Source organism: Gorilla gorilla, chromosome 15 (genome assembly GCF_029281585.2).
Source record: "Gorilla gorilla gorilla isolate KB3781 chromosome 15, NHGRI_mGorGor1-v2.1_pri, whole genome shotgun sequence".
Lineage (NCBI taxonomy): Eukaryota > Metazoa > Chordata > Mammalia > Primates > Hominidae > Gorilla > Gorilla gorilla.
The window spans coordinates 32,228,876-32,256,164 of record NC_073239.2 but is presented as its reverse complement, the minus strand read 5'-3'; the positions used below and the strand labels follow the sequence as shown (position 1 = coordinate 32,256,164).

Sequence of the window (27,289 nt, the reverse complement as noted above, 5' to 3'; positions counted from 1 at the left end):
CAGTCATCACTTTTGCGAGTACCGTGTTTCCTGCTGAGATCCTGACCACTCTGGGAACCATATTGTGTGACACAGAGAGAGTAACTCTGGTTTCCTTGACTCTAGCCCTCAGTGCTCATTTGGAGCCACCTTAAGTCCTGACTGTTCCAAATGCCTCTGGGAGGGCACTTCTGCTTTGTGGCTCTGAAGGAATGCAAGTTGCTCAGGGACTATGGCAAAGTCGGGAAGAAGCCTGTCTCCTCTCTGGGTTACTCCTACACAAAGATCCCAAGCAGGGCTGCCTGGGTTCCAGGGCTCCCTGCCCCATCTCTGGAACTTGAATAGGTGTGGATCTGGGCCAGGTACTTGAGTGCCAGAACTGCCTCTCTCTCTGGAGCCTTGGAGGAATAAGGATCTATTACTCTGTCAAGCTCACAGGGCAGGCCCTTCCTTTAATCAAGATGAGCTTTCTTCTTGGAGGTTTCTCATTCCTCATGCAAACAGACTCGTGACAGGGTGTGCTCCCCTGTTGCCAGACATGCCTAGACATATCGAATTCTACTTACACTTGAGCTGGGATCCTTTTATACAAGGTTAGGAAAGTAAATGAGGGCCAGGTTGCAGAAGGCCTCCAACACATCAAACCAGTTTTAACCTAATATTGTAGGCAAGGAATCACTGAATGTATTTGAGATAGGGAGAGCCTTGGATCAAGAACTGCTACGAGCTTTGCTTGGTTGCCATCTCAGTGCCCATATTCTTGCTCTCCCTCTAGTTGAAATATCCCCATCAGCAGAGAGGCCCCATGGAGTCATTCTCCATCACAGTACCTTGTCTTATTTCCAGGAGAGTAGTTCCCCTTCTCTGAAATCATACTCTTTCTTTCTTCTTCCTCCCGTATTCCATGGGGGCAGGGAGATCTCCATCTTACTCAATGCCATACTCTTAGGGCATGGCTCATAGTAGACACTCAGTGAATACGTGTTAAATTTGTTGAATAAGCGAATGAATTTGGTCCTATGAATGAATTTAGATGAGGAAGCCCATGGAGTTCAAGGGACTTAGGGACCTGCCTGAGTCCACATTAACTCATGTAACTCATCCAGAACTGAGCATAGCTGGGATTAAAACCAGGCTACCTAACAAAATCTCTACCTCCAGGAGAGGCAGGAGCTGGGGAATGGGTTAGTAGGAAGGGTGAGGAGAGGATTTCTATGAAGGTGTGGTGACACATTGGCCAGAACTGAGGTAGGGGAGAAGAGACAAGCTCTTGAAATGGGGAATTAACATATATTGGGTATCTACTCTGTGCTAAGCACTGTACCTGGTGCTTTACATGTAGTCTGATTTCTACCCTCTGCTGTATGTATTATTATCCCAACTTTCATGAGCTAAAGAAATAGGGACACAATAGTTTAAATAAATTGTCTGCTTTTATCCATTTATACATAACATGATTGCTAAGATTGACGTCTTCTGACCCTCAACATGGCCTCTTTGAACATAGAATTAAACCCAGGAGTTCTCCATGAAGATGGTCACCATGCTTGGGGTTCATGGTCTGATAGAGGAGGGCAGTAAGAGTTAAGTATTCATTCAGGGAAGGAGTGGGGAGCAGGGTTATGTGGCTCTCACCTTGTTTTGTAAGAGAAACTGAAGCACAATAAGGCAGGAGACTCTTTTGCTAAAAGGAGAGCAGTCAGAGGTGGAAAGAGGGCCTGAGATGGAGATTCAGCCCAAAGGCCTTCTGCTTCAAGGTACTAGAGAGTGGCAGGACAGGAGGACCAGGCAGGGTGGAGCAGAAGGCTTTGGAGCCAGAAGTAACACAGATCATTTTTTCCTTTTCTGGATTCCAATCTAGGGAGAAGAATCAGGTGTGTAGGATGAAGTAGGGTGTGGTGGGCTGAGTCCAGTCCAGACCAGGAGTAGCGTGAGCCCCTCCCTGCCCCCAATTGGGCCCCTTCCTTGCAGTGGGGTGCTCCTGGTCCCTTGCCTGCACACAAACACATGACGACCTTGCAGACCAGATGTTCCAGGGCAGGCCTAATTTAAAGTCTGATGCCTTTTGACCTCATAGGTATACTTGTGTCTATCAGACTGTGGCTCTTCGTTTTAGTCTGGAAAATAAGATCATTGAGGCCGAGACATAGGCCCTGCCTTCCACAGGGCCAGGTTCTATTCAGGCCCAGGGCTGTATAAGGTGTTCTTTGTGCTGGGGATGTGAGCAGAACCTGGGTGTTGAAGGTGGTCCCCCTAGCCCAGGGTTAGTGCCAGACCACTGATGCCAATTGGCTGACTGGTCAGGGGTTGCAGGAGACCTCGGAGGTTACATTACTGCCCGGACCCTCTATCTCCTTCCCCTCACAGCATAACTCAAACGTGCTAAAAAGGACTTTCATAAACAACTCAAGTCTGAAAACTCTGGCAGCTCTCCCGCCCCTCCAGCCCTGGGGGGCTTCAGGAGGGTCTGGGCTGCCCGCCAGCTCCAGGCTGTCCCTAGACTTCAGTGGGGGGTGGGGAGTCAGTGCTGTTACCCTTTCCTTCCTGCTTGGTCTCCAGCCCAGAGTTTCCTTAGGCCCCGGCCTCCCTGGGCTCCCCACCCTACTTTACCTTAACCCTTTCCTCCCAGGGAAGGAGTGGCCGAGGTCCCCGTTCTCTTGGGACGCCTGGAAGAGGCGGTTGGGGGTAGGGGGGAGGTGGGGGTAAAGGGGAGAGATCCTTGTTCCAAATCTCAAAAAAGGGTGCCGGAAACCAATCCTCCCCTCCTTCCTCTTCCCCGTCCTTCCACTAGCAAGAGGGGAACGTGGAAGGAAACTAACTTTGACCCCTGGATTCTGGCTCTGGGCCCAAAACTTGGGTGGAAGGCAGAGGCCTCCGGGACCCTCCCCGCCCCCTCCTCCCCGCCCCGGCTCCCCCTCCCTCTTCTCCGCGCCCCTTTAAGCTATCCAGCAGACGGAGACAGAGTTGATCCAGGAGGGGCTGGCGGAGTGCTGGAGGGGGAAGGCTGGGGGCGGAGGGAAGGGCGGCAGGAGCCCGACCGGTCCCACCCCTAGCTACAACCCCGGGCAGGAAGAGCTCGTCGCGGTAGCAGCGGTCGAAGGGGACCAAGCTCCAGAGGGCGGGCGCCCGAGCCGTGCCGGGTGGGTCCCGCCGCCGCCTGGAGGAAGGAGGCCGTGCGGGGGGCGCGCCGCGGGGAGGAGGGGGCGTGGCTTAGGCGCCTGGGGCTGGGGGCTGGGGCGCCTGCCGCACCGAGACCCGGGTGACACTATCGTCTCCTTCGTTCCAGGAGCGGGCGGGGTAGCCATGCTCCTGTCTGGGGGCGATCCTCCGGCGCAGGAATGGTTCATGGTGCAGACAAAATCGAAGCCTCGGGTGCAGCGGCAGCGGCTGCAAGTGCAGCGCATCTTTAGGGTCAAGCTGAACGCCTTCCAGAGCCGCCCGGACACCCCCTACTTCTGGCTACAGCTCGAGGGGCCCCGAGAGAACATGGGCAAAGCCAAGGTAAACAGCTTCTCCCCACCCCCACCCATCTCTTCCAGCCAGATCACTCTCTCCCCTTCCCCTAGGGAGATGGTGGTCCGCAGAGGCACCACCCACCCTGCCCCCGCCTGGATTTGGCAGTGTGGCAGGCAGGTAGTGGGTCATCCTCCTGCCTCGCCAGATCAGCCTGCGCTCCTTCCATGCCCGCTTCTTCCCTCTGGTTCCTTCCTTTCCTGCCCCACCCCTTCCCTACGTGTCACCTCTGTCCCTCAAGTGCACTGAGAGCACCTCCTCGGTGTGTGTCCCCCATGAGACTTCCCTGGCCATGGCCCCAGCATCAGCAGTCCCACTTTTCCATCTGGGGAGCAACTCAAGGCGCTGTATTTCTGTGGCCTCTGCAACACACCTCTTTGTTCTCCACCAAGACTGAAAGGCCCAGGTCCTTCTGTCTCCTTTTAAGTCTCCTTAAATCCTGGGCTGCCCCTTGGAGCCTCTGAGTACTAGGACTGGAGGGGCCTTTAGAGATGCTTCTAGAGTGATACTGGCATTTTACAGATGAGGTACTGGTGGCCAGAGAGGGTAAGGGGCCTGGCTGAGTGCTCAGAGTCAGGTAGGTGAGGTGGTGGGGGTTGGACCAGAACAGGGCTCTGGGCTCCCTGCCCCACACTCTTGATGCCACTCAGCTTCTTGCAGGGGTTCAGAGTGGGGTGCAGCCCTCTTCCCAGATTCCCAGCCCTTGGAGATGGGTGGGAGTCTGGGAGGAGGGCTATGGGTTTTCAGATGAAAGGGCTTGCTATGTGGGGCTGGACCTTGGACAGGCCAGATCACAGCGTGCCTCTCTTGCAATCTCCCTGGCTTCTCTCACAAGCTTTTCCTCCCCTTGGACCTGTCAGATTCCACTGTCCCCCAAGGTTTACCTCTTCCCTTAGATTCCTTTATCTTACTTCTTCTTTGTAGGAATGCCACAGCCTCCCTCTGCCCCAGACCACCTTCCCCTTCAACACGCACACCTACTGCAGATGGGTTTATACCTATATCTTAATTGGTCAAGGCCATGGGTGGGGAGGCCCAGAACTCGGCCAGCCAGCCTGGTAGGCAGGCAGGCTGGGAAGTTCCTCCCTCAACCCCTCTGTGGAGCTGCTGGGTCAGCAGTTTTTCCAATTTTGACAGAGGTGCTAGGAGAGGGAAGGGGTGTCTTCCCAGAGAACATATGTGCTGGAGGCCTTGAGAGGAAGACATTTAGAAGCCGGGGTCGGGTAGGCTAACAAGAGGAGTGTTTTGGGTTCTTTGGGTTCTTAATCTTTTTGTTACTTTGAAAGGCAGCAGCTCACCCTCTTAGGGGACTCGCACTTTCTTTTTCTTTTTTTTGAGATGGAGTTTCACTCTGTTGCCCAGGCTGGAGTACAATGGCGTGGTCTTGGCTCACTGCAACCTCCACCTCTGCCTCTTGTGTTCAAGTGATTCTCCTGCCTCAGCCTCCTGAGTAGCTGGGATTACAGGCACGTGCCACCATGCCCAGCTAATTTTTGTATTTTAGTAGAGATGAGGTTTCACCATGTTGGCCAGGTTGGTCTTGAACTCCTGGCCTCAGGTGATCCACCCGCCTTGGCCTCCCAAAGTGCTGGGATTACAGGCATGAACCACTGTGCCGGGCCAGGACTTACACTTTCGGAGGTACCCCACCCCCCCACCCTGCTCAAATCCTGGTTTGGCTTCTCCAGGCCTACCTGCTCCGTCTCCCTCTGCTGCTTCAGGGTTCTTCGGACCGCAGATCTCACACCTCAGGCTCCCACTGTAGGCCCAGCTAATGGAATCAGTGGCTCCCTTGATTCCTAGCCCTGTTCCTCCACTCCCCTTTGTCTTCCCTTTGGGAAAGGCATTGTTGAAAAGTGGGAACCCAGCGTGAGGGGATTCTGGGTAGCTCCCTGCCTTATTGTACACAATGAGCATAAAGGAGACTTTGTTGGCAATTTGGAGAAGGAGGACAGGGAAGGTGGGGGGGCAGTTAAAGTTTTGTCTCAGGGGTTAGGGGATCTGGGTTTGATATGCTGTCACCAAGTTACAACCAAGATAGGAAGGGTATGGTGAGGAGAGTTTGAGACTGGGGTTTGCCACCTGTTAACTATTTGAACTGGGTGATCAGATCAAATAATTTATCCTCTCTTGAGCCATTTCCCTCATCTATGGAGCAGACTATAATAATACCTGGTTCATGAAGAGTTTGTGAGAGTCTGCTGAAATCATGCATGTTACAATACTGTTATAAAATGTGGAGAGCTATAGAGTATAGATGTTAGCTACTATTGTTTTTGACTAGCTGCGTAACTTTGAGCAAGTCCTTTTCCCTCTCTGAGTCTCGATCTCCCTGTTTGTAAAGTGGAAGTCTTGGATTAAATGCTGTCTGAGGTCCAGCGATCTGACACATGAACATTTCCCAAGTGTAAGGATGTCTTGTGGTTCTCATAGGGAGGCAGCGTGGCTGGCCCCAATCTCAGCTGTAGGGACACAGAATCATGCATTTTGTTAGTGGCATACTGAACATAGGCCAACAGGCAGAGAGGACTCTGGGAGACTACAGGTTGCAGGACTGGGGAAGGGCTGATGGTGAGGGTGGCTTGTTGGGGTCTGAGGGGAGGAGGGGTCGAGAAGGATACAGGCTCATCTAGGGAAGGGCCTGAGTGTGTTTCTATGTGGTTGGTTTCTCAGGAAAATCTCTGTAAATCTTGAGTGCTTTAAAATTGTTTTGTTGTGGTGGGATTAAGAAACACTGAAGACATTACTGTGAAACACATTCCCAGGCAGCAAAACAAACACTGGGGAGGCCTCTCTGAGGTGAAATCAGTGAGTGGAGAGGCGGGTTTTAGTAATGATCAGAAGAGGCCCGGGACAAGCCCTGCTCCACCCTTCTCCCCTTTGGCAATGAGGTGAGGATGGGGTGGGCGGCAGAGAAGAGAGGTGACCACTGCGGGAGGTGATGGGGAGCCTAAAGGCAGTGGTGGTGGGCAAGAGTACCTTCTGGAGACTGGGTTCTGGAGCTCTGGGACAGGGTGTGGCCTGCTGACATCTGGCTTGGCTGTCAGATGGAAGTTGAACTATCTTTGCTGCACACTAACTGTGAGCAGTACCCTGAGAGCTGGTTGTGGTCAGTGCCTGGAGTTGGCTCCTATGGACCCACTGTTAAAATTTCGGGAATTGTGCAAGCGAGTGGAGGAGTATTTACAGCCATGGTGGGAGTATTTATGCCACAGAAAGTGGCAAATGCGACAAATCAAGGTTACCCCCCACCCCCAGCTGATTGTTAAACATTTACCAGGACACCTGCTTGTGTTGTGGGCACTGAATACTTCTTTTCCTTTAAACTTACATTTTCTTTTATCAAAGTAATACACATTTGAAAAGTCCAATTATTACCAAAAGGCTTAGAAGAGCACACAGAGGTTCCCTGCCCTGGCCCTCCCAATTCCTCCTTCAGTAACCATCCCCACTGACAGTATTTGCTGTGGCATTTACGCATCTCCATATTTCTAAAAGAATATGTAGACATGGTTGTCTTTTAATTAATCGACGTTTGGTGTTATCTTTTTTTGGTCCCATTATCGTATGTGAGGATTTAGCTCCCTTTCACGGCCAGCCCCTCTTCTCAAGATAGTTCTGTTTCAATTATCTGCTAAATCTACATTTAGCATTGCCTCATTATGCCTTGCACATAGCGTTCACATCGAAGCACTGAAGTGTACTATGATTTTGTTTTCTTTCTTACTTTTTGGGTTTTACTGAGGTCATTGAGGTTAAGCACTCCTTGTTTTTCAATTTGCCTTTCTTTGTACCTATTGTTAATTCTTACCACTTCCAGTAGCCTCTCAGTACAGTTTTCTACAAGGTCAGTCTATCAGTTCAAGGTGTTCTTTTGGTTCTAAATTTTTTCTTGGCGCCGTCTCTCCTGTCTGGTCAGTTGCTTTCCAGGCTGACACAGCTGTCGTTCTTGGCATCCTTTGCCTTTTTTCTTTGCTAGATACTCACGTCCTGGACCTTGAAACTTTTTCTTTCTTGGGTTGATGGAACACATCCCTCTGTAGCCTCAAGTTAAAAAGATGGTGCAGCAGCAAAGTGTATGCAGATGCCTGCTTTCAACATGCCTGTCTCTTGAGTCATACCCTCCAATCTGAACTAGCTGTCCTGTGTAATGACCACTGTCACCCTAAAACAGTGCCTGGCATGTAGTCAAGAATTATTTGTCGAATGGATGAATAAATTCTGAGATTTCTCTTCACCGTCATCCTGGAGATGGTCTTTGCTTCTTTCTTACTTGGTTTGCTGGAAAACTGCTCTCCAGTGGCTTCCCGGGAAAAGTTTTACAGGAGGAAAAATGCTGAGGTTGCATGTCCACGTTGCATAGCCAAAGGATACTTGATTGAGAGCTTGGCTGATATTGAATTATAAAAGGAAAATTATTTTCCTTCAGAAATGTGAGGGTTGTGCTCCATTTGGAGGAGCCTGAAGCTGTTCTGGTCCCTGGTCATTTGTGTGAGATGTTTTTTTCTCTGGAAGTTGTCAGTTTTCCCCAATGTTCTGCAGTCTCCCAGTGAGGCCCCTTTGTGCAGTTCTGTTTTCCTCCATTGTCAGGCACTCTTGTTGTACTTAGGGGGACTTCTATCTGGACACTCATGTTCCTCAGATCCGGGAAATGTGGGGAAATATTTAGTGGATGATTTCCTCTCCTGTGCTATCTCTGTCCTCTCTTTCTGGAAGTCCTCTGCTTTTCTTATGTTTTCTCCTCTTTTTCAACTTTAACTTTTTGTTCTGCTTTCTGAAGATTTCCTTAATTTTATCTTTGAAGTCTTTTCTTGGGTCTTTCATTTCTGCCATCAAATTTTTAATGTCTAGAAGTCACTTATATTCTCTCTGTTAAAAAATAGTATCCTACGCTTTTTAAATCAAATTTGAAACGTATGTATTCTATTCTTGTTTAGTGTGTACCATATTCTTTGTTACCTCTCTGAGGATAGAAATGATAGTAAGCTTTTTGAAGTTTTCTTCTCCCCCCTAGTTTCTCTTCTTTCAGGTTGCTTTTTTGTTTTCCTGTATGGTTTGTCCTCTGTGTTTCACATTAGAAGTTTTCCTCATAAGCCTGATAATCCTTGCATGATAAAGAGTGAAGGACAAAAAGCTGATTGGGAGTGGAGGCTGTGGGCAAGACTTGTTGATTTTGAGCTTGATTGTACAGAGATTTGCAGGTGCTGTTGGTTAGGGACCCCGTTTTGTGATCTTTAAGTCTTTGCTCTTGGGCTGGCCAGGTTTTCCAGAATGTATGCCTGCTTCCCTGGCTTGGAGGGTCAGGGTCTGGCTGCCAAGCAAATCTCTGAGTGGGAAGAATGAGTTTCTCTGCGTTTAGCTTGCATTGTACACATCATTCTTTGGCCCTCCTCACTCCCTCCATGCTTTTTTGTGTGGTGCTCACACCTTCGATTATGCTGATCAACCTCGACTCCTAAGACCTTGTTTTGTACTCCCTGGAGAACAGCCCTCCAGTGAGCGGGAAGGTACTTGCCAAGCCTGTGTGTGTGTGTGTGTGTGTGTGTGAATGTGTGTGTGTGTGTGCGTGTGTGTGTTGGGAGTGGTTGGGCTCCCAGATCTAACTGCTCCTCAGAGAACCTGGTTTTTCATGTTCCCCTTCACTTCCAATTCCAGAGTTTCTTGTTGTTGTTTTCTGAGCCTTTTGAGTATCCTGCAGTGTAAATTGGGGTGGTTCTGGAAAGTAGACAATGAATGATAACTGACTTATGAGAAAGGAGAACCCTAAGTTAGGTGTTAAGTAATAAGGCACCTTGACAAGTACAGAATAGTATTAAAATATGTCATATAAATGCTTTTATTTAACTTACAAGTTGACTAACGACCTGTGGGTATTGGACAATATATTCTTACAAATACAGTGCTCTTTTTCTGTGTCCTTTTCTATTCTTCTGTATCATCTTTTTACCTAGTTGTTAGTTGTTCCTGCGTCTTCTTCTCTACTTTTTCTCCTCTTGGAGGAAGAAGGTGTGGGTTGGCTTTAGGCAGGAAAGCTGTTCAGGTATTTTCAGGCTGTAAATGCCTGTTGTTTCCTTATCTTCTTTCCCTCTACAGTATAGACGGCATCATGGTGAAGACCCCCGACTGTGGAGCTAGAGTGCCTGAGTATCCCAGCCTACTAACTGTGTGATCTTGGACATATGGCCTTCCTTGCTCATCTAAAATGGGGATAATAGTATTTCCTTAAAGGGCAGAGAGAGGAATAAATAAGATAATGTGTGCAAAGTGCCTGACACATAATAAGCTCTCACTAAATATTAGTTCATATTTATTATTTTAAAAATTATTACAGTTCCTATATATTTCTTAATTTTAAAATATCGGGCCAGGCACGGTGGCTGACACCTGTAATCCCAGCACTTTAGGAGTCTGAGGCGGGTGGATCACGTGAGGTCAAGAGTTCGAGACCAGCCTGACCAACACGGCAAACCCCATCTCTACTAAAAATACAAAAATTAGCCGGGCATGGTGGTGCACATCTGTAATCCCAGCTACTGGGGAGGCTAAGGCAGGAGAATTTCTTGAACAACCTAGGAGGCGGAGGCTGCAGTGAGCCGAGATCACTCCAGTGGAAAAATTCTGGTATCAGAGCCTCTAGCTGTGCCACTGTACTCCAGCCTGGGTGACAGAGTGAGACTCTGCCTCAAAAAATAAAATAAAATAACAAAATAAAATAAAATAAATAAAATAAAATAAATAAAATATTGGACAGTTGATGGAGCCATAAATATTCTAAGCTCTCTGCAGAAAGAGAAAGAAGCCACCCATAATCTTCTTCCCCAGCACATCTCTCCATTTTTCATGTTGTTTTCAGGTCATTGAAATGGGGGTGCATGGGGTGGGGAATATTTGTTAAGGTCTGAGACAGCCCACACCTGCTCAGATTTAACCTTGCTAGGCAGTGGGACCAGATGAGGTTGGGGTAGGAGGGGTTGGCTTGGGATGTCCATCAGGTTTTGAGCTGGTTTTGAACTGATTGAAAAGGGGTTAGACATGTATTTCAGGCTCTGAGGAAGAAGTTGCAGGTCTGTGGCCTCGGCCAGGTGGAAGAGGGACACGTAGGCCTGAGCCGGGAAGGATGGCCCGGGGACTGAGCAGAGGCACCTGGGTGGTCTTCAGGATCGCTGCTGGAGATCCAAAATGGAGTATGGGACGGCCAGGAGAAAGCAGGAAGAGGGATGAGAGGGATGACTATCAAAGAAAGGGGATGTGGAGGGGCATGGGAGCATATGAAGTCCACATGGGGTGGCTGATTGGAGCGAGAGCTCATGGGACCACACAGATGGAACTCAGCTAGAGTGGAGAAACCCCAACCTCGCCCACCCCAGCCACTGCTAAAGATGGCGAGTGTGTGCCCTGTGAGCTCTGTGAACTCTAGGACTTGGTCTGCCCAGAAAGCCAGAGTTCTTCCTTCTCTTTAGCTATTGCGTGTATGTGCGGGTGCAGGGGTTCCCCTGGACACTGGCCCAGTGGCTTATCTCCTCCTCTGTTGCCTCTGGGCAACAGAGTTACTATGATTAGGGGTACAGGTTGTGCTAGAGGCATTCTGGAGGGGGATGAAGCTCGAGTCTCACATGATTACCCTGTAGTCACTGTGGTCTGCCAGAGGAGGTGGAAACAATTCTAGTATCAGAGCCTCTAGCTGTGTGCCCTTGGGCAAGCTGCATAGCTCTTCTCAGCCTGCAAAATGGGAACAGGCTGTGCCAGGTGTCATCCTCAGTACTTTCTGCGTATTAATTCACTGAAGCTTCAGAGTGGCCCAGTGAGGCAGGAACTATTACTGTTCCCATTTTACAGATAAGGAACTGCAGGCATGGCGGCAGGCGTGTTGTGTGATTAATAACTTGCCGCAGGTTGCATAGTTCCTAGCTTATGGAGGGTGCCCAGCAGTGTGCAGCCACTTTCTCCCCAGCTGTCACACAATTCAGGAATGCCAGCCTGGGACTAGACCTCAGGAGCATCCAGTTTAACCTTCCTTTTTCTTGGTGAAGAGACTGCGGTGCTGAGAAGGTGATAGATGCCCCACAATTAACCTAATCAGTTGAGGTCGAGTTGGAGCTGCAACCTGGGTTCTTTCCCTCCTCTCTCCCAGGCTTCCCTGTTCTGTTGGTGTTCCCTGGAAAGAAATGGGTGTGTGAGGGTGCAGGACCAGGGAGAGAGTGGCTGGCCATGGGGGAGTCATTTGGCTCATGGTGGATGGGGGGTGATAGTGGTGGGGCCACATGGTTAGTGAGGGGCTGGCCTTTTGGGTGGCAAGGGCAGATCCAGGTGCAGGCCCCTAACGGGCTGACTTCATTGTGTTCTCCCCACTGTGCCCAGGAATACCTGAAGGGCCTGTGCAGCCCAGAGCTGTGGAAAGAGGTTCGCTACCCGCCGATCCTGCACTGTGCCTTCCTTGGGGCCCAAGGCCTCTTCCTGGACTGCCTCTGCTGGAGCACCCTTGCCTACCTGGTGCCTGGCCCCCCTGGCTCCCTGATGGTGGGCGGGCTGACTGAGTCTTTCATCATGACACAGAACTGGCTGGAGGAGCTGGTGGGGCGACTGCGCTGGGGCCCTGCCCCTCTGCTGACCCCCCGGGGGATCTGGGAGGCTGAGGTGACCCGGGCCTTTGGGGCCCTGGTCTGGATCCGTGGTGACCAGCATGCAGGGGACCTACTGCAGCTGCCCCCAGCGGTCCAGGAGCTGCTGCTGAGCCTGGTGCGGGATGCTGCGGGCAAGGAAGACATCATCGAGTGGCTCAGCCGCTTCGGCATCTCTGACTCCCACTCCGATCCGGAGGTTCTAATCTGCCCTCCCCAGCAGCAGAAGGAAGCCCCAGCCATGGTGTCTGTGGGAGAGAGTCCTGGACCCTTTGTGGACATGGGGACCCTCCAGAACAGGGGCCCAGAAAATTCAAAGAGATTATCTAGCCTGGGAGCCACTGGGTCCCTGATCCCAGCCCAGAGCACACCGCAGGAGGCAGCAAACCAGCTGGTACGGTAAGTTCTGGAGAATGAGCCTGGCTTCTCTGATCCTACCCCTGCTCCCCTACCCTAAGGAAATAGTAGTAGTTTGGGACCAAACTGGCCTTCCACCTTTTCAATGCTTTTCAATGAACTTGGGCTTCCTCCAGGGTCGGTTCCAACAACCAAGATGGTATGGACAGTGCTCAAGAGGAAGGGCCAGTGCAAGCCACCAGCAGCCAGGACTCCACGAACCACACACAAGCCTTGTTGAAGCAAAGGCAGGTCCAGAAGATAGAAGATAAACTCCTCTTCCAACCTCCAGTATCAGCCCTGGGTGTGTGCCCACCCTGGAAGGCCTGGACCCCGGGGCCAGCCTTTGGGCCATTGTGGCCAGGGGCTATTGCTGCAACCTTCTGGAGGATCAATGAGCTGCATTCTCTACATCTGGCCTGGCTCCTGTCCCAGGCGTGCTTCAATTTCCCCTTCTGGCAGAGACCTCTGGGCCCCATTCAGTTGAAGCTGCCAGGGCAGAATCCTTTGCCCTTAAATCTGGAGTGGAAGCAGAAGGAGCTGGCTCCTCTGCCTAGTGCAGAAAGCCCAGCTGGTAGACCAGATGGGGGGCTGGGAGGAGAAGCAGCCCTGCAGAATTGCCCAAGGCCAGAGATTTCCCCAGAAGTTACGAGTTTAGTGGTGGTCCCTGGGAGCTCAGATGTAAAAGACAAAGTTAGCTCGGATCTCCCACAGATAGGGCCACCCTTGACCTCTACACCCCAACTACAGGCTGGAGGTGAGCCGGGGGATCAAGGGAGTATGCAGTTGGATTTTAAGGGACTGGAAGAGGGACCCGCTCCAGTGCTGCCAACAGGGCAAGGGAAGCCCGTGGCTCAAGGGGGGCTGACAGATCGGTCAGTACCTGGAGCTCAAACAGTGCCTGAAACTCTCAAAGTGCCCATGGCTGCAGCAGTGCCCAAAGCTGAAAATCCCCCCAGAACTCAAGTGCCATCTGCAGCTCCCAAAGTGCCTACATCTCGAATGATGCTGGCAGTGCACACAGAGCCTGCAGCTCCCGAAGTGCCTTTGGCTCCAACAAAGCCAACAGCTCAATTGATGGCCACAGCTCAAAAAACAGTTGTGAATCAACCAGTGTTGGCAGCTCAAGTGGAACCCACAACTCCAAAAACTCCCCAGGCTCAGAAGATGCCTGTAGCAAAAACATCACCTGCAGGTCCCAAAACACCCAAAGCTCAAGCCGGGCCTGCAGCTACAGTTTCCAAAGCACCTGCAGCTTCCAAATCACCTGCAGCTCCCAAAGTACCTGTGACCCCCAGAGTCACCAGAGCTCCCAAAACACCTGCAGCTCAGAAGGTGCCCACGGATGCAGGGCCAACCTTGGATGTAGCCAAACTTCTGAGTGAGGTCCAGCCTACATCAAGGGCTAGTGTCTCCTTACTGAAGGGCCAGGGGCAGGCTGGAAGGCAGGGTCCCCAGTCCAGTGGCACCTTGGCCCTCAGCAGTAAGCACCAGTTTCAGATGGAGGGGCTCCTGGGGGCTTGGGAGGGGGCCCCAAGGCAGCCACCTCGCCACCTGCAAGCGAACAGCACAGTGACCAGCTTCCAGAGGTACCACGAGGCCCTGAATACACCCTTCGAGCTGAACCTGTCAGGGGAACCTGGAAACCAGGGGTTGCGGCGAGTGGTCATCGATGGCAGCAGTGTGGCCATGGTGTGAGTAGTCACGGGCGTGGGGTGGGCTGGGGATGCTGTGGACCTGGGGCAGGGCATCCCTGGGGGACAGAATGTGGGCATCCCTTCCCAACCTTCCTATGGGCGACATGGGGAAGAGATGGGAGGGAAGTGGTCCATCCATGTTGAATGGCTCCTGCATGCCAGGCAGTGTGCATGGAATCCTCACAGCAGCCCTCAAGGGCAGGTTTCTGGTTTCCCTGTCTGATAGATGCTGAAGCAGGCTCAGAGGTGGGAAATCTTGCCCAAGATCCCTGAGCCAGCAAGGGGTCCAGCTGGCCTTTTGGCTCAGATGTGTCCACTGCCAAGGTCCTTGCCCTTCCCAGGCCAGCTTTTAAACTTTTAGCCCAAACTTCAAGGCCCAGCACAGATTTCTTTTCCTGACCCTGCTGGCCCTTAGCGATTGCCCTTCCTCCACAGTACTTACTGCTGTAGAGGTGTTAGCATAAACATGTGCATGCCACGTAATTTGCCACATGATAGAGTAGTTATCTGTGCAGAGCACACTCCCAGCACACTGTCGGTGGCCAGGGAATTTTTGTTTGCTTTAAGCCCTCAACTGAGCTCTCTGAGTGGAGGGGCTGCCTTCCTCCTCTTGCCCTCAATGTCCCTACACACATGCGTACACACAGGTACATGCACACACACACACACATGCGCATGCACACACACAGAGTTTCTGGCAGTGCCCTGCACCAAGTAGGTGCTCACAGAATGTCTGAGTATGGAGGGAAGGGGAGAGGGCATCATTGGTGTCCTTGGTGCTGGCATTGCTTGCTTGCTGCCCCAGGGCTGGCTCTGAGGGAGGAGTGGTGAGGCAGGGTCTTTCCTTGTCCCACGACCCCACAGGCACGGCCTGCAGCACTTCTTCTCCTGCCGAGGAATTGCCATGGCAGTGCAGTTTTTCTGGAACCGGGGACACCGAGAGGTCACTGTGTTTGTACCCACCTGGCAGCTGAAGAAGAACCGGAGGGTGAGAGGTGAGGTGTCCCCTGCCTGCCCAGCCTCCACAGTGTCACCAAGCTTTCTTCTCTCTGCCTTGCTGCCCCCACCCTCTGCCACCCCAGAGTGGCCATTTCCGCTCAGCCCTCCCTTGACCATTTCTGTCTTCTGCCTTTCATCCCCAGAGAGCCACTTTCTGACGAAGTTACACTCGCTCAAGATGCTTTCAATCACACCCTCCCAACTTGAGAATGGCAAGAAGATCACCACCTACGATTATAGGTGTGCCGGTCCCCAGGCCTGCCCTCCTGGGCTCAGGGAGTTGGGCCTGGCTGGTGTGTCAGGTGGAGTCCGGCCTGTCTTCTCTGGGGAAATGGAGGCAAACATGTTGGGGGTGTCGGTTGTGCAGAGGGTGGGGTGGAGCACGGGCATCTGTCGGCAGAGGGATGGGCACATTGAGGAAAGGGCTCGAGGTTGGCTTTCCCCAAGCCCGGAGTTGTTTCTGATTTTGGGACTCTGGAGTCCGTCTGCCTTAGCTAACAGGCATTCTTCCCCCATGACCTGTGAACATCAGAGAGGTTCCCCAGGGTTTTGGGTGCCCGTTTCGGTTGAGGCTCATGTCTCTAGACTGCTTTAGTCTTTTCCTCCCTCGGAGCCCCGGCACTGGTGGAGGTCTGTGCATGGCTGATGTGGATGGAGCCCTGGGCAGGGCTCTGGAAAAGGAGAGCCCTGAATGCCTAAACCCTGAATGCTTGCCTGCTTGTCAATCCTAAGCGCCCACTCCTCAGCATGGCTGCAGGACCTCTGTGCTCAGGGGAAGCCTGTGACCCTGCCTCTCTTAGGGCAGGGAAGGCCCAGGCATAGTCACTGGTCCTGGGTTGGAGTTGATGCTGGGCAGACAGAGATCTTGGTTTCACATAGGCAACTCTCATGCCAGGCAGGGAGAAGTTCTGTTTCTCCACACTCTTCCCAAGACCTGGCACCCAACCAGGCCTGGGAAGGGCTGGGCAGAGAACCTCATGCATCTCTCCTTGTAGAGCTGGTCCCCTCCATTGAGTCTTTAAGTGCCTTTAAGTTCAGGCGTGGGTTTGATGGAAGATGGCTTTTCCACAGACCGTCCCTCTGCTGGGCACTTGAAGAATAGCATGCTTTGGGGAGCCCGAATGGAAAGTTTCAGGGACTGCTGAGAAGTAGGTAGCCTTTGCTTTCTTTCCTGGTCACAGCCCTCTTTAGAGGAGATGTGATCCTTGGAAAAGTGGATTTGTTTATTCAGGTATGTGTGCTTATATGTGTTAGCGTATATATGTCTGTATGTCTTGGCATGTATATGAATATTATGCATTGGTGAAGCATTATAATGGAATATTTGTGTGTGTGCTGTGTGGCTGGCACTTACCTAGACACTTAAAAGTATTATCTCATTCAGTTTAATCCTCACAGCAACATGGGGTAGGTATTTTATCTCTGTTTTACAGATGCAAAAAACGGAAGCAGTAAATACACCTGTGTGAATGTGGACGAATGTGAGTTTCTGTGTCTGTGCATGTCTACGTATGTGCCTATGCGTATAACAGGGGTGTGTGTTTGTATATACAGCTGGGAATGCGTGCATCCAAGGTCACCCTTGGATGACCTTGATCCCTATCAGTGATCTCACATGGCTGCATAGAGAAGAGGATGGGCTCGGGGGTCCTGGATTTCTGAGTAGGAAGGGCAGTGTCTTTGTCTGACACACCTCAATGTGAAGCTGCAAGTTCATTTTCCCAGATGACCCAGGAAGTGAGGGGGCTAGTTACTGAGTCATTAGTGACTTCCCCTCTCCCTGCAGGTTCATGGTAAAGCTGGCAGAGGAGACAGATGGCATCATTGTCACCAATGAGCAGATTCACATCCTGATGAATAATTCCAAGAAACTGATGGTCAAAGATCGGTAAGATGGTCCCCAGAGGCTTGAGCCATTCCTTCCCCTTGGATGTCAGGCAGCCCCTGGCATGGGAGAGATTAGGGCTGGAAGAGAGGCCTTGGAGTAGTGCCCACCAGCACCTGCCAGGATGTGGGTCTCAGCCCCATGGAGAAGCCAGGCGACAACAGGGTGTGGGTGGGTCAAGGGCTCACAGTGACTGTGCCTCTTCTCCCCCTGGGCCCAGCTTGCTGCCTTTCACCTTTGCGGGGAATCTCTTCATGGTGCCTGATGACCCCCTGGGCCGTGATGGCCCCACCTTGGATGAGTTTCTGAAGAAGCCAAACAGGTAATAGGTCAGGCCTCCCCAGCCTCCCAGGCCCTCCTGGGGCTGATCAAAAACTTCCCCTTAGTGTTGGCCAACATCTAGTGCGTAATAATGATCAGAGTGATCTGACTTTTTCATGTCTTTATACTTGTGCCACATGTTTATGTGTTCATAAACCACTTACAGTAGGTTTTAATACATACATGAAAGCACATATGTAGGATGTAGTTTTGACATTCTACATGCATCCTTCCAAACTGGCATTTGTGCTCAATGATTTATTAGTTTTTTCAGATGTATCCTATGCTAATTCATGTAGCTCTGTTTAATGGTCATATAGTGTTGCATTACATGAGTACCCAATAGATTTTTCTGTCTTCTTGTTGAGGGCCATTTGACCACTTCCATTATATGCTGTTGGGTCCGAGGCTGCAGTGAACAGCCTTGCTCTTATTCTTTGTATCCAAGGGAAGCTGTGTCTAGAGTATTCACCAAGCAGGATTTTTTTCTATGTTTATCGTCTCATTCGATCCTCACAACTTGAGTTATATGTAAATGACCACTGTCTTCATTTTATAGATGAGGAATCTGTGACTCAAGTGACTTTTCCAGGGTCACATTGCTGGTGCCAGCACAATTGGTTTGCAGTAACTTGGATCCTCTGCTGCCCACCTGCCAGTTCCCCAGCCCCAGCAGGGGACCTTTGTCAGGATCTTCTGGGCAGAGCTCTGCTTCCTGGGGCCAGATCCCCCAGTCTTACCTTGCCAATTTGGAAAAAAGTGATGTGGATGAGGTTTGTCTGCTGTGTCCTCACAAACTCCTTGTCAGGCTCTCCTTCACTTTGGTGACACTGCCCCCCGCTTTTCCAGGATTGCTCATCCTGGGTTAGGCTGGAAGCCGCCAGTCATCTCTTATCAAACCACTGGCTTACAGCTAGTTTAAATATTACTTGGTCAGTGAAGTTTTGATTGGATGAGCCTTCAAGGCACAAATGAACCTCTAATATTGGGGGTCTGGCCCATGCGTGAGGTAGAGGAAGTATTTATAGGCAGGGGCCCAATTGTGCCTATGCCATGCAAGTTGTTGGCACTTGGCCCAGCCTCAGGACACTTTGGAATGGGGTTTCCACAGAGGTGCTTTCCCTTTGGAGGATTGCTCACGATGGGGCTGCCCTTCCCTCTTCCATCTGTTTTGGTGTAGGTTGGACACTGACATTGGCAACTTCCTGAAGGTGTGGAAGACCCTTCCTCCCAGCTCAGCCAGTGTCATTGAGCTGAGTGATGACGCTGACTCTGGGCCCCTGGAGAGTCTGCCGAATATGGAAGAAGTCAGGGAAGAGAAGGAGGAGAGGCAGGATGAGGAGCAGAGACAGGGGCAGGGCACACAGAAGGCGGCTGAGGAGGACGACCTTGACTCTTCGCTGGCGTCAGTGTTCAGGGTGGAGTGCCCGTCCCTTTCCGAGGAGATCCTGCGGTGCCTCAGCCTCCATGATCCCCCCGATGGGGCCCTGGACATCGACCTCCTGCCAGGGGCAGCTTCTCCCTACCTGGGCATCCCCTGGGATGGAAAGGCTCCCTGCCAGCAGGTTCTTGCCCACCTGGCCCAGCTCACCATCCCCAGCAACTTCACCGCACTCTCCTTCTTCATGGGCTTCATGGACTCCCACAGGGATGCCATCCCTGACTATGAAGCCCTAGTGGGCCCCCTGCACAGCCTCCTCAAGCAGAAGCCTGACTGGCAGTGGGACCAGGAGCATGAGGAGGCCTTCCTGGCCCTGAAGCGAGCCCTGGTGTCTGCCCTCTGCCTGATGGCCCCCAACTCCCAGCTGCCCTTCCGCCTGGAGGTGACCGTGAGCCACGTGGCCCTGACGGCCATCCTCCATCAGGAGCACTCAGGGAGGAAGCACCCCATAGCCTATACCTCAAAACCCCTCCTCCCTGACGAGGAGAGCCAGGGCCCCCAGTCAGGGGGAGACAGCCCCTATGCCGTGGCCTGGGCCCTCAAGCATTTTTCCCGCTGCATTGGAGACACCCCGGTGGTCCTGGACCTTTCCTATGCCTCCCGGACCACTGCGGACCCTGAGGTGCAGGAGGGCCGCAGGGTTTCCAAAGCTTGGTTGATCCGATGGTCCCTCTTGGTTCAGGACAAAGGCAAGAGGGCCCTGGAATTGGCCCTCCTCCAGGGCCTGCTGGGGGAGAACCGCCTGCTCACCCCCGCGGCCTCCATGCCTCGCTTCTTCCAGGTTCTGCCGCCTTTCTCTGACCTGTCCACGTTCGTCTGCATCCACATGTCGGGCTACTGCTTCTACCGTGAGGATGAGTGGTGTGCTGGCTTTGGTCTCTATGTTCTGTCGCCCACCAGCCCCCCTGTCTCCCTTTCCTTCTCCTGCTCCCCTTACACGCCAACCTATGCCCACCTGGCAGCCGTGGCCTGTGGCCTGGAGCGCTTTGGCCAGTCCCCACTCCCAGTGGTTTTCCTCACTCACTGCAACTGGATTTTCAGCCTCCTGTGGGAGCTCCTGCCCCTCTGGAGGGCTCGGGGCTTCCTCTCCTCTGATGGGGCTCCACTCCCTCACCCAAGCCTGCTCTCCTACATTATATCCCTCACCTCTGGCCTCTCATCCCTTCCGTTTATCTACCGAACCTCCTACCGGGGCTCTCTGTTTGCTGTGACAGTGGACACCCTGGCCAAGCAGGGTGCCCAGGGGGGTGGGCAGTGGTGGAGTTTGCCAAAGGATGTGCCAGCCCCTACAGTGAGTCCCCATGCCATGGGCAAGAGGCCCAATTTGCTGGCATTACAGCTGAGTGACAGCACCCTGGCCGATATCATTGCCAGGCTGCAGGCTGGGCAGAAACTGTCTGGCTCCTCACCGTTTAGTTCTGCCTTTAACTCACTCAGCCTCGACAAGGAGAGTGGCCTGCTTATGTTCAAGGGAGATAAGAAGCCCAGGGTCTGGGTAGTCCCGACGCAACTCCGGAGGGATCTGATTTTCTCTGTGCATGACATTCCCTTGGGGGCCCACCAGAGGCCCGAAGAGACCTACAAGAAGTTGCGTTTGCTGGGGTGGTGGCCTGGGATGCAGGAGCATGTGAAAGATTACTGCAGGAGCTGCTTGTTCTGCATCCCCCGAAATCTCATAGGCAGCGAGTTGAAGGTTATTGAGTCCCCATGGCCCCTCAGGTCGACCGCCCCCTGGTCGAACCTGCAGATCGAGGTGGTGGGCCCGGTCACCATAAGTGAGGAGGGCCATAAGCATGTACTTATTGTGGCTGATCCAAACACCAGGTGGGTGGAGGCATTCCCCCTGAAGCCCTACACACACACGGCTGTGGCCCAGGTGCTGCTTCAGCATGTGTTTGCAAGGTGGGGTGTTCCTGTGAGGCTGGAGGCAGCCCAGGGGCCCCAGTTTGCCCGGCACGTCCTTGTGAGCTGTGGGCTGGCCCTGGGAGCCCAGGTGGCCTCCCTGAGTAGGGACCTCCAGTTCCCCTGCCTGACGAGCTCAGGGGCCTACTGGGAATTCAAGAGGGCCCTCAAGGAGTTCATCTTCCTGCATGGGAAGAAGTGGGCGGCCTCCCTGCCTTTGCTGCACCTGGCCTTCAGGGCCTCCTCCACTGATGCCACACCGTTCAAGGTCCTGACCGGGGGTGAGTCAAGGCTCACGGAGCCCCTGTGGTGGGAGATGAGCAGCGCAAACATTGAAGGGCTCAAGATGGACGTCTTCCTGCTACAGCTGGTGGGGGAGCTGCTGGAGCTCCACTGGAGGGTGGCTGACAAGGTGAGTGAAAAGGCTGAGAACAGGCGTTTCAAGCGGGAGAGCCAGGAGAAGGAGTGGAATGTGGGTGACCAGGTCCTCTTGCTCTCCCTCCCCAGGAATGGCAGCAGTGCCAAATGGGTGGGTCCCTTCTATATCGGGGACCGGCTGAGCCTGTCACTCTATAGGATATGGGGCTTCCCAACCCCAGAGAAGCTGGGGTGCATCTATCCCAGCAGTCTGATGAAGGCCTTTGCCAAGAGTGGCACCCCCCTGTCCTTCAAGGTCTTGGAGCAGTGAGCGGGAGCAGCGGGGGTGCCCCCTGCCCCAGGGCCGTGGGTTTCTGCTGCTACGCCTCCCCCTGTCCCAGCAGTGCTCTCAGTCCACTGGGGGCCCTCAGTTGTGCCTTTTGTAGAGAAGTTGCTTCATAAAGCTTTGCTGAATTGCCTTGAACTAGGGACCAGCATCCCCATGGAAACATCCCCAGTTTGGGGTACTTGGAGAATTTGCCAAAGGCTGTCAGATATGGGTCCCTGGTAGTTTTACACTGGGAAATAGAGTGCTCCTCTAGGCTATACCAGGCTCAGTGTCTTTTTCCCAAGTATCCTCTTTCCCCTTCACATGTAGGTGTGTGGTGGTGTGCACACACACACTCATGAAAGAATCTATCTTGGCCATGAAACTGTGGCTGTTGACCTTGGAATTGGAACCACAGTCCTTTCCCATACAGAAACCCCAAATGTGGGCTCCTCCCTCCAATCTGTTCTTTTGGGGACCCTTTGCCCTTAGAGCTGTCACAGATGACATAAACCTGGGCAGGCTGTGGGGAGGCCGCTGCCTCCTAGCCTCACGGTCAGCTTTCTTAAGCCAGATGTGGCCTGCACAGCTGTCAGGGCAGGGCTGGCCATCCTCCCAGGCCTCAAGGGCAGTGTCTTGGAGTGGGAGGATGGCCAGCCACAAGCCACCAGCTTGTCAGCATGGGAAGGGCAAGGGGGAAATGGGTTGGCCTACCTCATTTGACTCCAGCCAATGGAGATAATTCCTGACCCCTGCTTTGATGGTGTTGACCCCACAGGAATCAAGGATCTTGATGCCAAGTGTGGCATCTCTACCTGAAGAGCTGCTTCTGTTAGACCCAGGGGCCCTGGCCTCTGTTTTAAGGGGGGAGGGCGTCTGCAACAAGAGTGGCACACGGCGAAGTGCTGGCATGGCTCTACCTCCCAACCCCTCCCAACCCCATCCCAAAGCCTACAGCCCTCTGCTCCTTCTACCTCCACTGTATCCTGCATCCCAGACCCTACAGATTGTGTGACTGCTTCATCTGTATCACCCCCCGAGTCCTGTGGACCTGCCTTCTGTGTAGAGCAAAACCCAGGCTCCCTCACAGCCATTCTTTGCAGAGATCACCCTTGCAGTGAGCGTGAGTTCCTTCCAGGTGTGTGCGCATACACTCACCCTCTGAATTGCTGCCGCTGCCAAGGAAGTGGGCTCCAGGTGAAGGCCAGTGCCACGTCACTCTGGCTGGCCTTCTGAGTAGTTTCATTTCTCTGGAAGCTGAGCCAGTCTCCTGGTCTAGCCCAGGTTGCCAGAACGCTTGGCATTGCAGAGTGCTAGAGCCAGTGGAGAACTTGCCAACTTGATTGTTTTACAGCAGAGGAAAGAGGATCACAGAGGGAAAGTGATTCACCCAAAGTCACACAGTGAGTTCATGGCTGAGCTGAGACCAGGATTAAGCTTCCTGACTCCCAGTTCACCATGAAAAAGGTTCTGGCAACAGGTTCAAGCTGGAGAATCCTTCAAAATGCTACACCCACATTCTCTCCAACTCTTCATCTCCCTGATCTTCCAGACAAACTGCCTGGATGTTGCCCTTAAACCATTTCTAGCTGTTAGCCCTGTCCAGAAAAATGATTGAGTGATAGCTGAGAAGTGGAAAGTGTGGGGTTTTTGGCAGGTGCTCTCTTTCCTCCACCCCCCGCGCCATTCTTTCTCTTCCTCCTCTCTGTAATGGTATGTCCAGCCTCACTCTCCCTCCCTGGTGCTGTATGCGTTCCCCCTGTTAGCTACATTTATGATCACATACCCTTCTTTCAAGTGAATTTTTTCATTTGATTTGTCAATAAATGAATCAAACTGGAGCTGATGTCCAGTTCTTTGTTTAGCTTCAGTCTCAATTGTGGGAATGAGGAGTGTGGGGCAGTCATGGGGTATGGCTGCTATATGTTTCCCAGATAGACTTGCAGATTTGAAGAAAAGTACCTTTTCCAGACCATCTGCCCCAAGCTCTTACTGTACAGATGAAGAGACCAGGGCCCAGAGGGTGATATGCTTAAGGCTCCATAGCTGCTTCATGACATGGCTGGAAGGAGGGTCCCACCTCTGGGCTTCCAAGCTGGTACCCTTGGCAGTTAATGTCTTGGAAGTGGGCAGGGTTGGAATGAAAACGAGTGATGAGGCAGGGCACGGTGGCTCATGCCTGTTATCCCAGCACTTTGGGAGGCTGAGGTGGGTGGATCGCTTGAGGCCAGGAATTCAAGACCAGCTTGGCCAACATGGCGAAACCCCATCTCTACTAAAAATACAAAAATCAGCTGGGTGTGGTATCAGGCACCTGTAAACTCGGGAGGCTGAGGCAGGAGAATTGCTTGGACCCGGGAGGCGGAGGTTGCAGTGAGCTGAGATCACACCACTGCACTCCAGCCTGGGTGACAGAGTGAGACTTCATCTCAAAAAGAAAAGAGAAAGAAGGAAAGAAGGAAAGAAGGAAAGAAGGAAAGAAAGAAGGAAAGAAGGAAGGAAGGGAGGAAAGAAAGAAAGAAAGAAAATAAATGAATGATGAGAGAATGGTGTTAGTGCTGAACCAGCTTCATTTTACTGGAAAAATTATAGACCTAGGTTTGCATCTATATTTGCTACCTATGCAGGCTGTTTCCTGAGGCCTCAGTTTCCCCATCTGTAAAATACAGGGTAACAATTCCTAATCTATGAGATGGTTCAGGAATTACATGAAATAATCTGTTTGAAGAGGCTAGTATGGCTTGGGATGGAATAGCATTCATCACATGTAGCTAACATTACTCTTCTTCCTGCCCTGGGAACTCTTGCTGGTCTCTCCCCTCAGGGTCAGAGACCTTCTTAACCCAGGCCAAGCTTCGTGACTTTAGGCCTTTGCTTTTTGCTGTCTTTCTCACCTGCCCGGGGTTCTGCTCAGCACTGGCTGGCGTACGGGTGGGGGTGGGAACCATCCTTCCTGAGAACTCCCCAGCTCCAGTGCATACCATTGTTCATTCAGTATTTATAAGACACCTGCTATGTGCCAGGCTCTGCCTAGGTGTGGGATGGCTAACAGGTAATAGGAGTGACACGGTCTCTGACTCTTTGCAGCCCACAGTCAGGTGAGGGAGACAGACAATCCAACAAACAAATACAGTTCAGGGTGGTAAGGGAAACAATGTGGCTTAGGAGCCCATGGTGCAGGGGCCTGGGGTCTCAGCCCACATGACAGTCAGAGAGGCCTTGCCTGAGCCCCTTCACCAAAAGTTAATAGGATTTTGCCAAGCCACCTTTCCAGTCAGCCTTCCACTTTAGAGTGCTGACCCTTTCCATTGCTGACCTGTACTACAAACAAACTATTACTTTTGGTTATTATTTTTTACTCTAGATAACTTTAAGCAAGAATCAGATTTTACTCACACTGGCTTCTAAGTCCTCTGACAGTGAGGTTTTTCTTCTTTGCTGTTCAACAATCTACCAGGTCTGAACAGAAGTTTGAGATTCCTCCTATTTTTGGAGGGGTGAATTAAAGAGTTTTGTCCATGGTAAAGCACCATGGACGCTCTAGGCAACCAGTCACTGCTTCTCTGGTTTACACCATCACAATTATTCCTTCTTATTTGGGCCCTGGCAGGAGGGCTTCCCCAAGTCTCTAACAGAGAAATTACAAAGTTGCCAGTATCCAGACAATCCCATGACATAAGCAAACAATAAAAATAAAGAATATTCCTATCCCGTGCCCCTGTTAAAACTTACATAAACTATCTGGTGAAGTTGGGACCACCTAAGCCTTGCTATACCATGCTTTCCTAGCAAGTATTTACTAAGGCCATGTGTTCATGAATGAAAGTGAACGTACCTGGAAGACAAAAGCTTTGTAACAGGTAAATGGCTACAACAAATAAAAAATCCTACCTGCTTTTAAAAGACTGTCCAAGAATCCCTGGGACAGGTCCAATTTTTAACTTGTTTACTAAGTCATCTGATAACAGTAACTTACATATACTGAGTACTTGCTCTGTGTTGGGTACCGTTCTAAGTGCTTTCCAACCCTGTGGGGTGCATACAATTAGCATCTCCATTTTATAGATGGAAGAAAATGAGGCACGGAGAGGTGAAGTAACTCACTGGAAGTCATGTACAACCACTGAGAGGCTGGATTTGAGCACTGACTCCTGTGCTCACCTTCTTTTCTTTTTTCTTTTTTTTTCTTTTTGTCTTTTCTTTTCTTTTTCTTTTCTTTCTTGTTTTTTTTTTTTTTTTTTTTTTTTGCAACAGAGTTTTGCTCTTGTTGCCCAGGCTGGAGTGCAGTGGCACGATCTCGGCTCACTGCAACTTCCGCCTCCCGGGTTCCAGGGAGTCTCATGCCTCAGCCTCCTGAGTAGCTGGGATTACAGGCACCTGCCACCACGCCTGGCTAATTTTTGTACTTTTAGTAGAGACAGGGTTTCACCATGTTGGCCAGGCTGGTCTCGAACTCCTGACCTCAGGTGATCCACCTGCCTCGGTCTCCCAAAGTGCTGGGATTACAGGCATGAGCCACCATGCCCAGCCTCTGCTCACCATCTTAACCACTATACTACTGCTTCTGACACAAGTGCATTCATTTTGTTGTTAGAATTAGTCTCCCCTCGCTTAATCTGTGGTCTCTCCATCTGTTATTAATGCACTACATAGAGTCCGCTAAGATGTCTCCATTAAAGTTTGGTCCTCAGTAAGATGATTCACAAACTAAAATGGATTTACCTCTGTTGGGTCCAAGAACTATTCTCTTGGTCCTGATAAGTTTTGACTGAAATGCTGTACTCTCTTTTTCCAAAGAGTGCCATTTCCCCTCAGCTAATAAGTGGTGATATTTCTTAGGTCTGTACATTCTTGCAGATGGTGAAAAATGAAGTAGTGGAGATTCTGGGAGCTGAATTGTGAGGGATCTCGAAAACCATGTTAAGAAATATGGATTTCATTCTGAGGCCCACCTGGAGCCCCCAAAGGGCCTTAGGCAGTGAAGTTTATTTACACAGATCACTAAGGCAACCGCAGTCTGGAGAATTGAAGGGAAACCACAGGACCAGTTAGGAAACCACAGGACCAGTTAGGAGGCTTTCATAGAAATCTAGCTAAAAGATCGTTAGTTTGAGCCAGGGCAGATGGAAAGAAATGAATGGAACTGATGGATGTGAATGACTAGATATGAGGGTTATGGGAGAGGGGAGAATTGAGGATAATGGCCATTTTTGGTTTGGGCAACAGGGAAGTTCCATTTACAGATATAGAGAACAAGGGCGAGAGAACAGATTCAGGGAGGAAAGACTATAATTTCAGGTTTTAGCGTGTAGACTTGAAAGTGGAATATTCAATGTATGAGTCTGAGTTTCAGAAAGGGCGATCCTGGATAGAGATAACATTGTCAGCATATGGATGGTCATTTGTGCCTTTGAGAGTGTCTTAGGACCAAAGAATGCTAGGGCAGAAACTTGATGAAAATCAGCACTTAAGAGATGCAGGGCACAGGCAGAGAGGTGGAGGAAAACCAGGGAGCGCACAGTCAGGGAAGTCGGGGCAGAGTGCTTCTAGAAGGAGGGTATAGTCAGCAGGGTCAAATGTTAGAGACAGACTGAGTGACAGGAGGACTAGGAAGTGTTCACCAGCTTCAGTAACACGGAAGTTATGAGCCATGGCTGAGGGCAGTTCAGGTGGAGCAGTGGAGGCCATAGTTCACCGGTGATTACGAGGTGTGCAAATCGAGAGTGTAGACATTTGTACAATATTTTGCTTTAAGGAGGAGATGAGCTGACGCTAACTACCTGCAGGAATAGATAGAGCTGAGGATAACTATACCTATATCTACAACTACTTCCATGCCTGTCTTCTCTTAGA

The 27,289-nt window shown here is 51.4% G+C and overlaps 1 protein-coding gene across 1 annotated transcript; it reads left to right on the top strand.

Moving 5' to 3' along the window:
- Window positions 1-2,780: 2,780 nt before the first annotated feature.
- Window positions 2,781-23,277, top strand: NYNRIN (NYN domain and retroviral integrase containing). Its single transcript, XM_004055023.5, has 9 exons — window positions 2,781-3,119; window positions 3,266-3,480; window positions 11,851-12,509; window positions 12,644-14,200; window positions 15,068-15,198; window positions 15,346-15,442; window positions 16,989-17,090; window positions 17,308-17,409; window positions 18,589-23,277. The coding sequence occupies exons 2-9, from the start codon at window positions 3,283-3,285 to the stop codon at window positions 21,437-21,439; spliced, it is 5,697 nt and encodes a 1,898-aa protein (XP_004055071.5). The 5' UTR covers window positions 2,781-3,119; window positions 3,266-3,282; the 3' UTR covers window positions 21,440-23,277.
- The last annotated feature ends 4,012 nt before the right edge of the window (window positions 23,278-27,289 follow it).

Excerpts from the sequence above, each read along its gene's own strand:
- NYNRIN (XM_004055023.5), top strand. The coding sequence starts at position 3,283 with ATGCTCCTGTCTGGGGGCGATCCTCCGGCGCAGGAATGGTTCATGGTG. Across the intron at positions 15,443-16,988 it reads ATCACCACCTACGATTATAG|GTTCATGGTAAAGCTGGCAG; the intron begins GTGTGCCGGTCC and ends CTCTCCCTGCAG. Across the intron at positions 17,091-17,307 it reads AAACTGATGGTCAAAGATCG|CTTGCTGCCTTTCACCTTTG; the intron begins GTAAGATGGTCC and ends CCCTGGGCCCAG.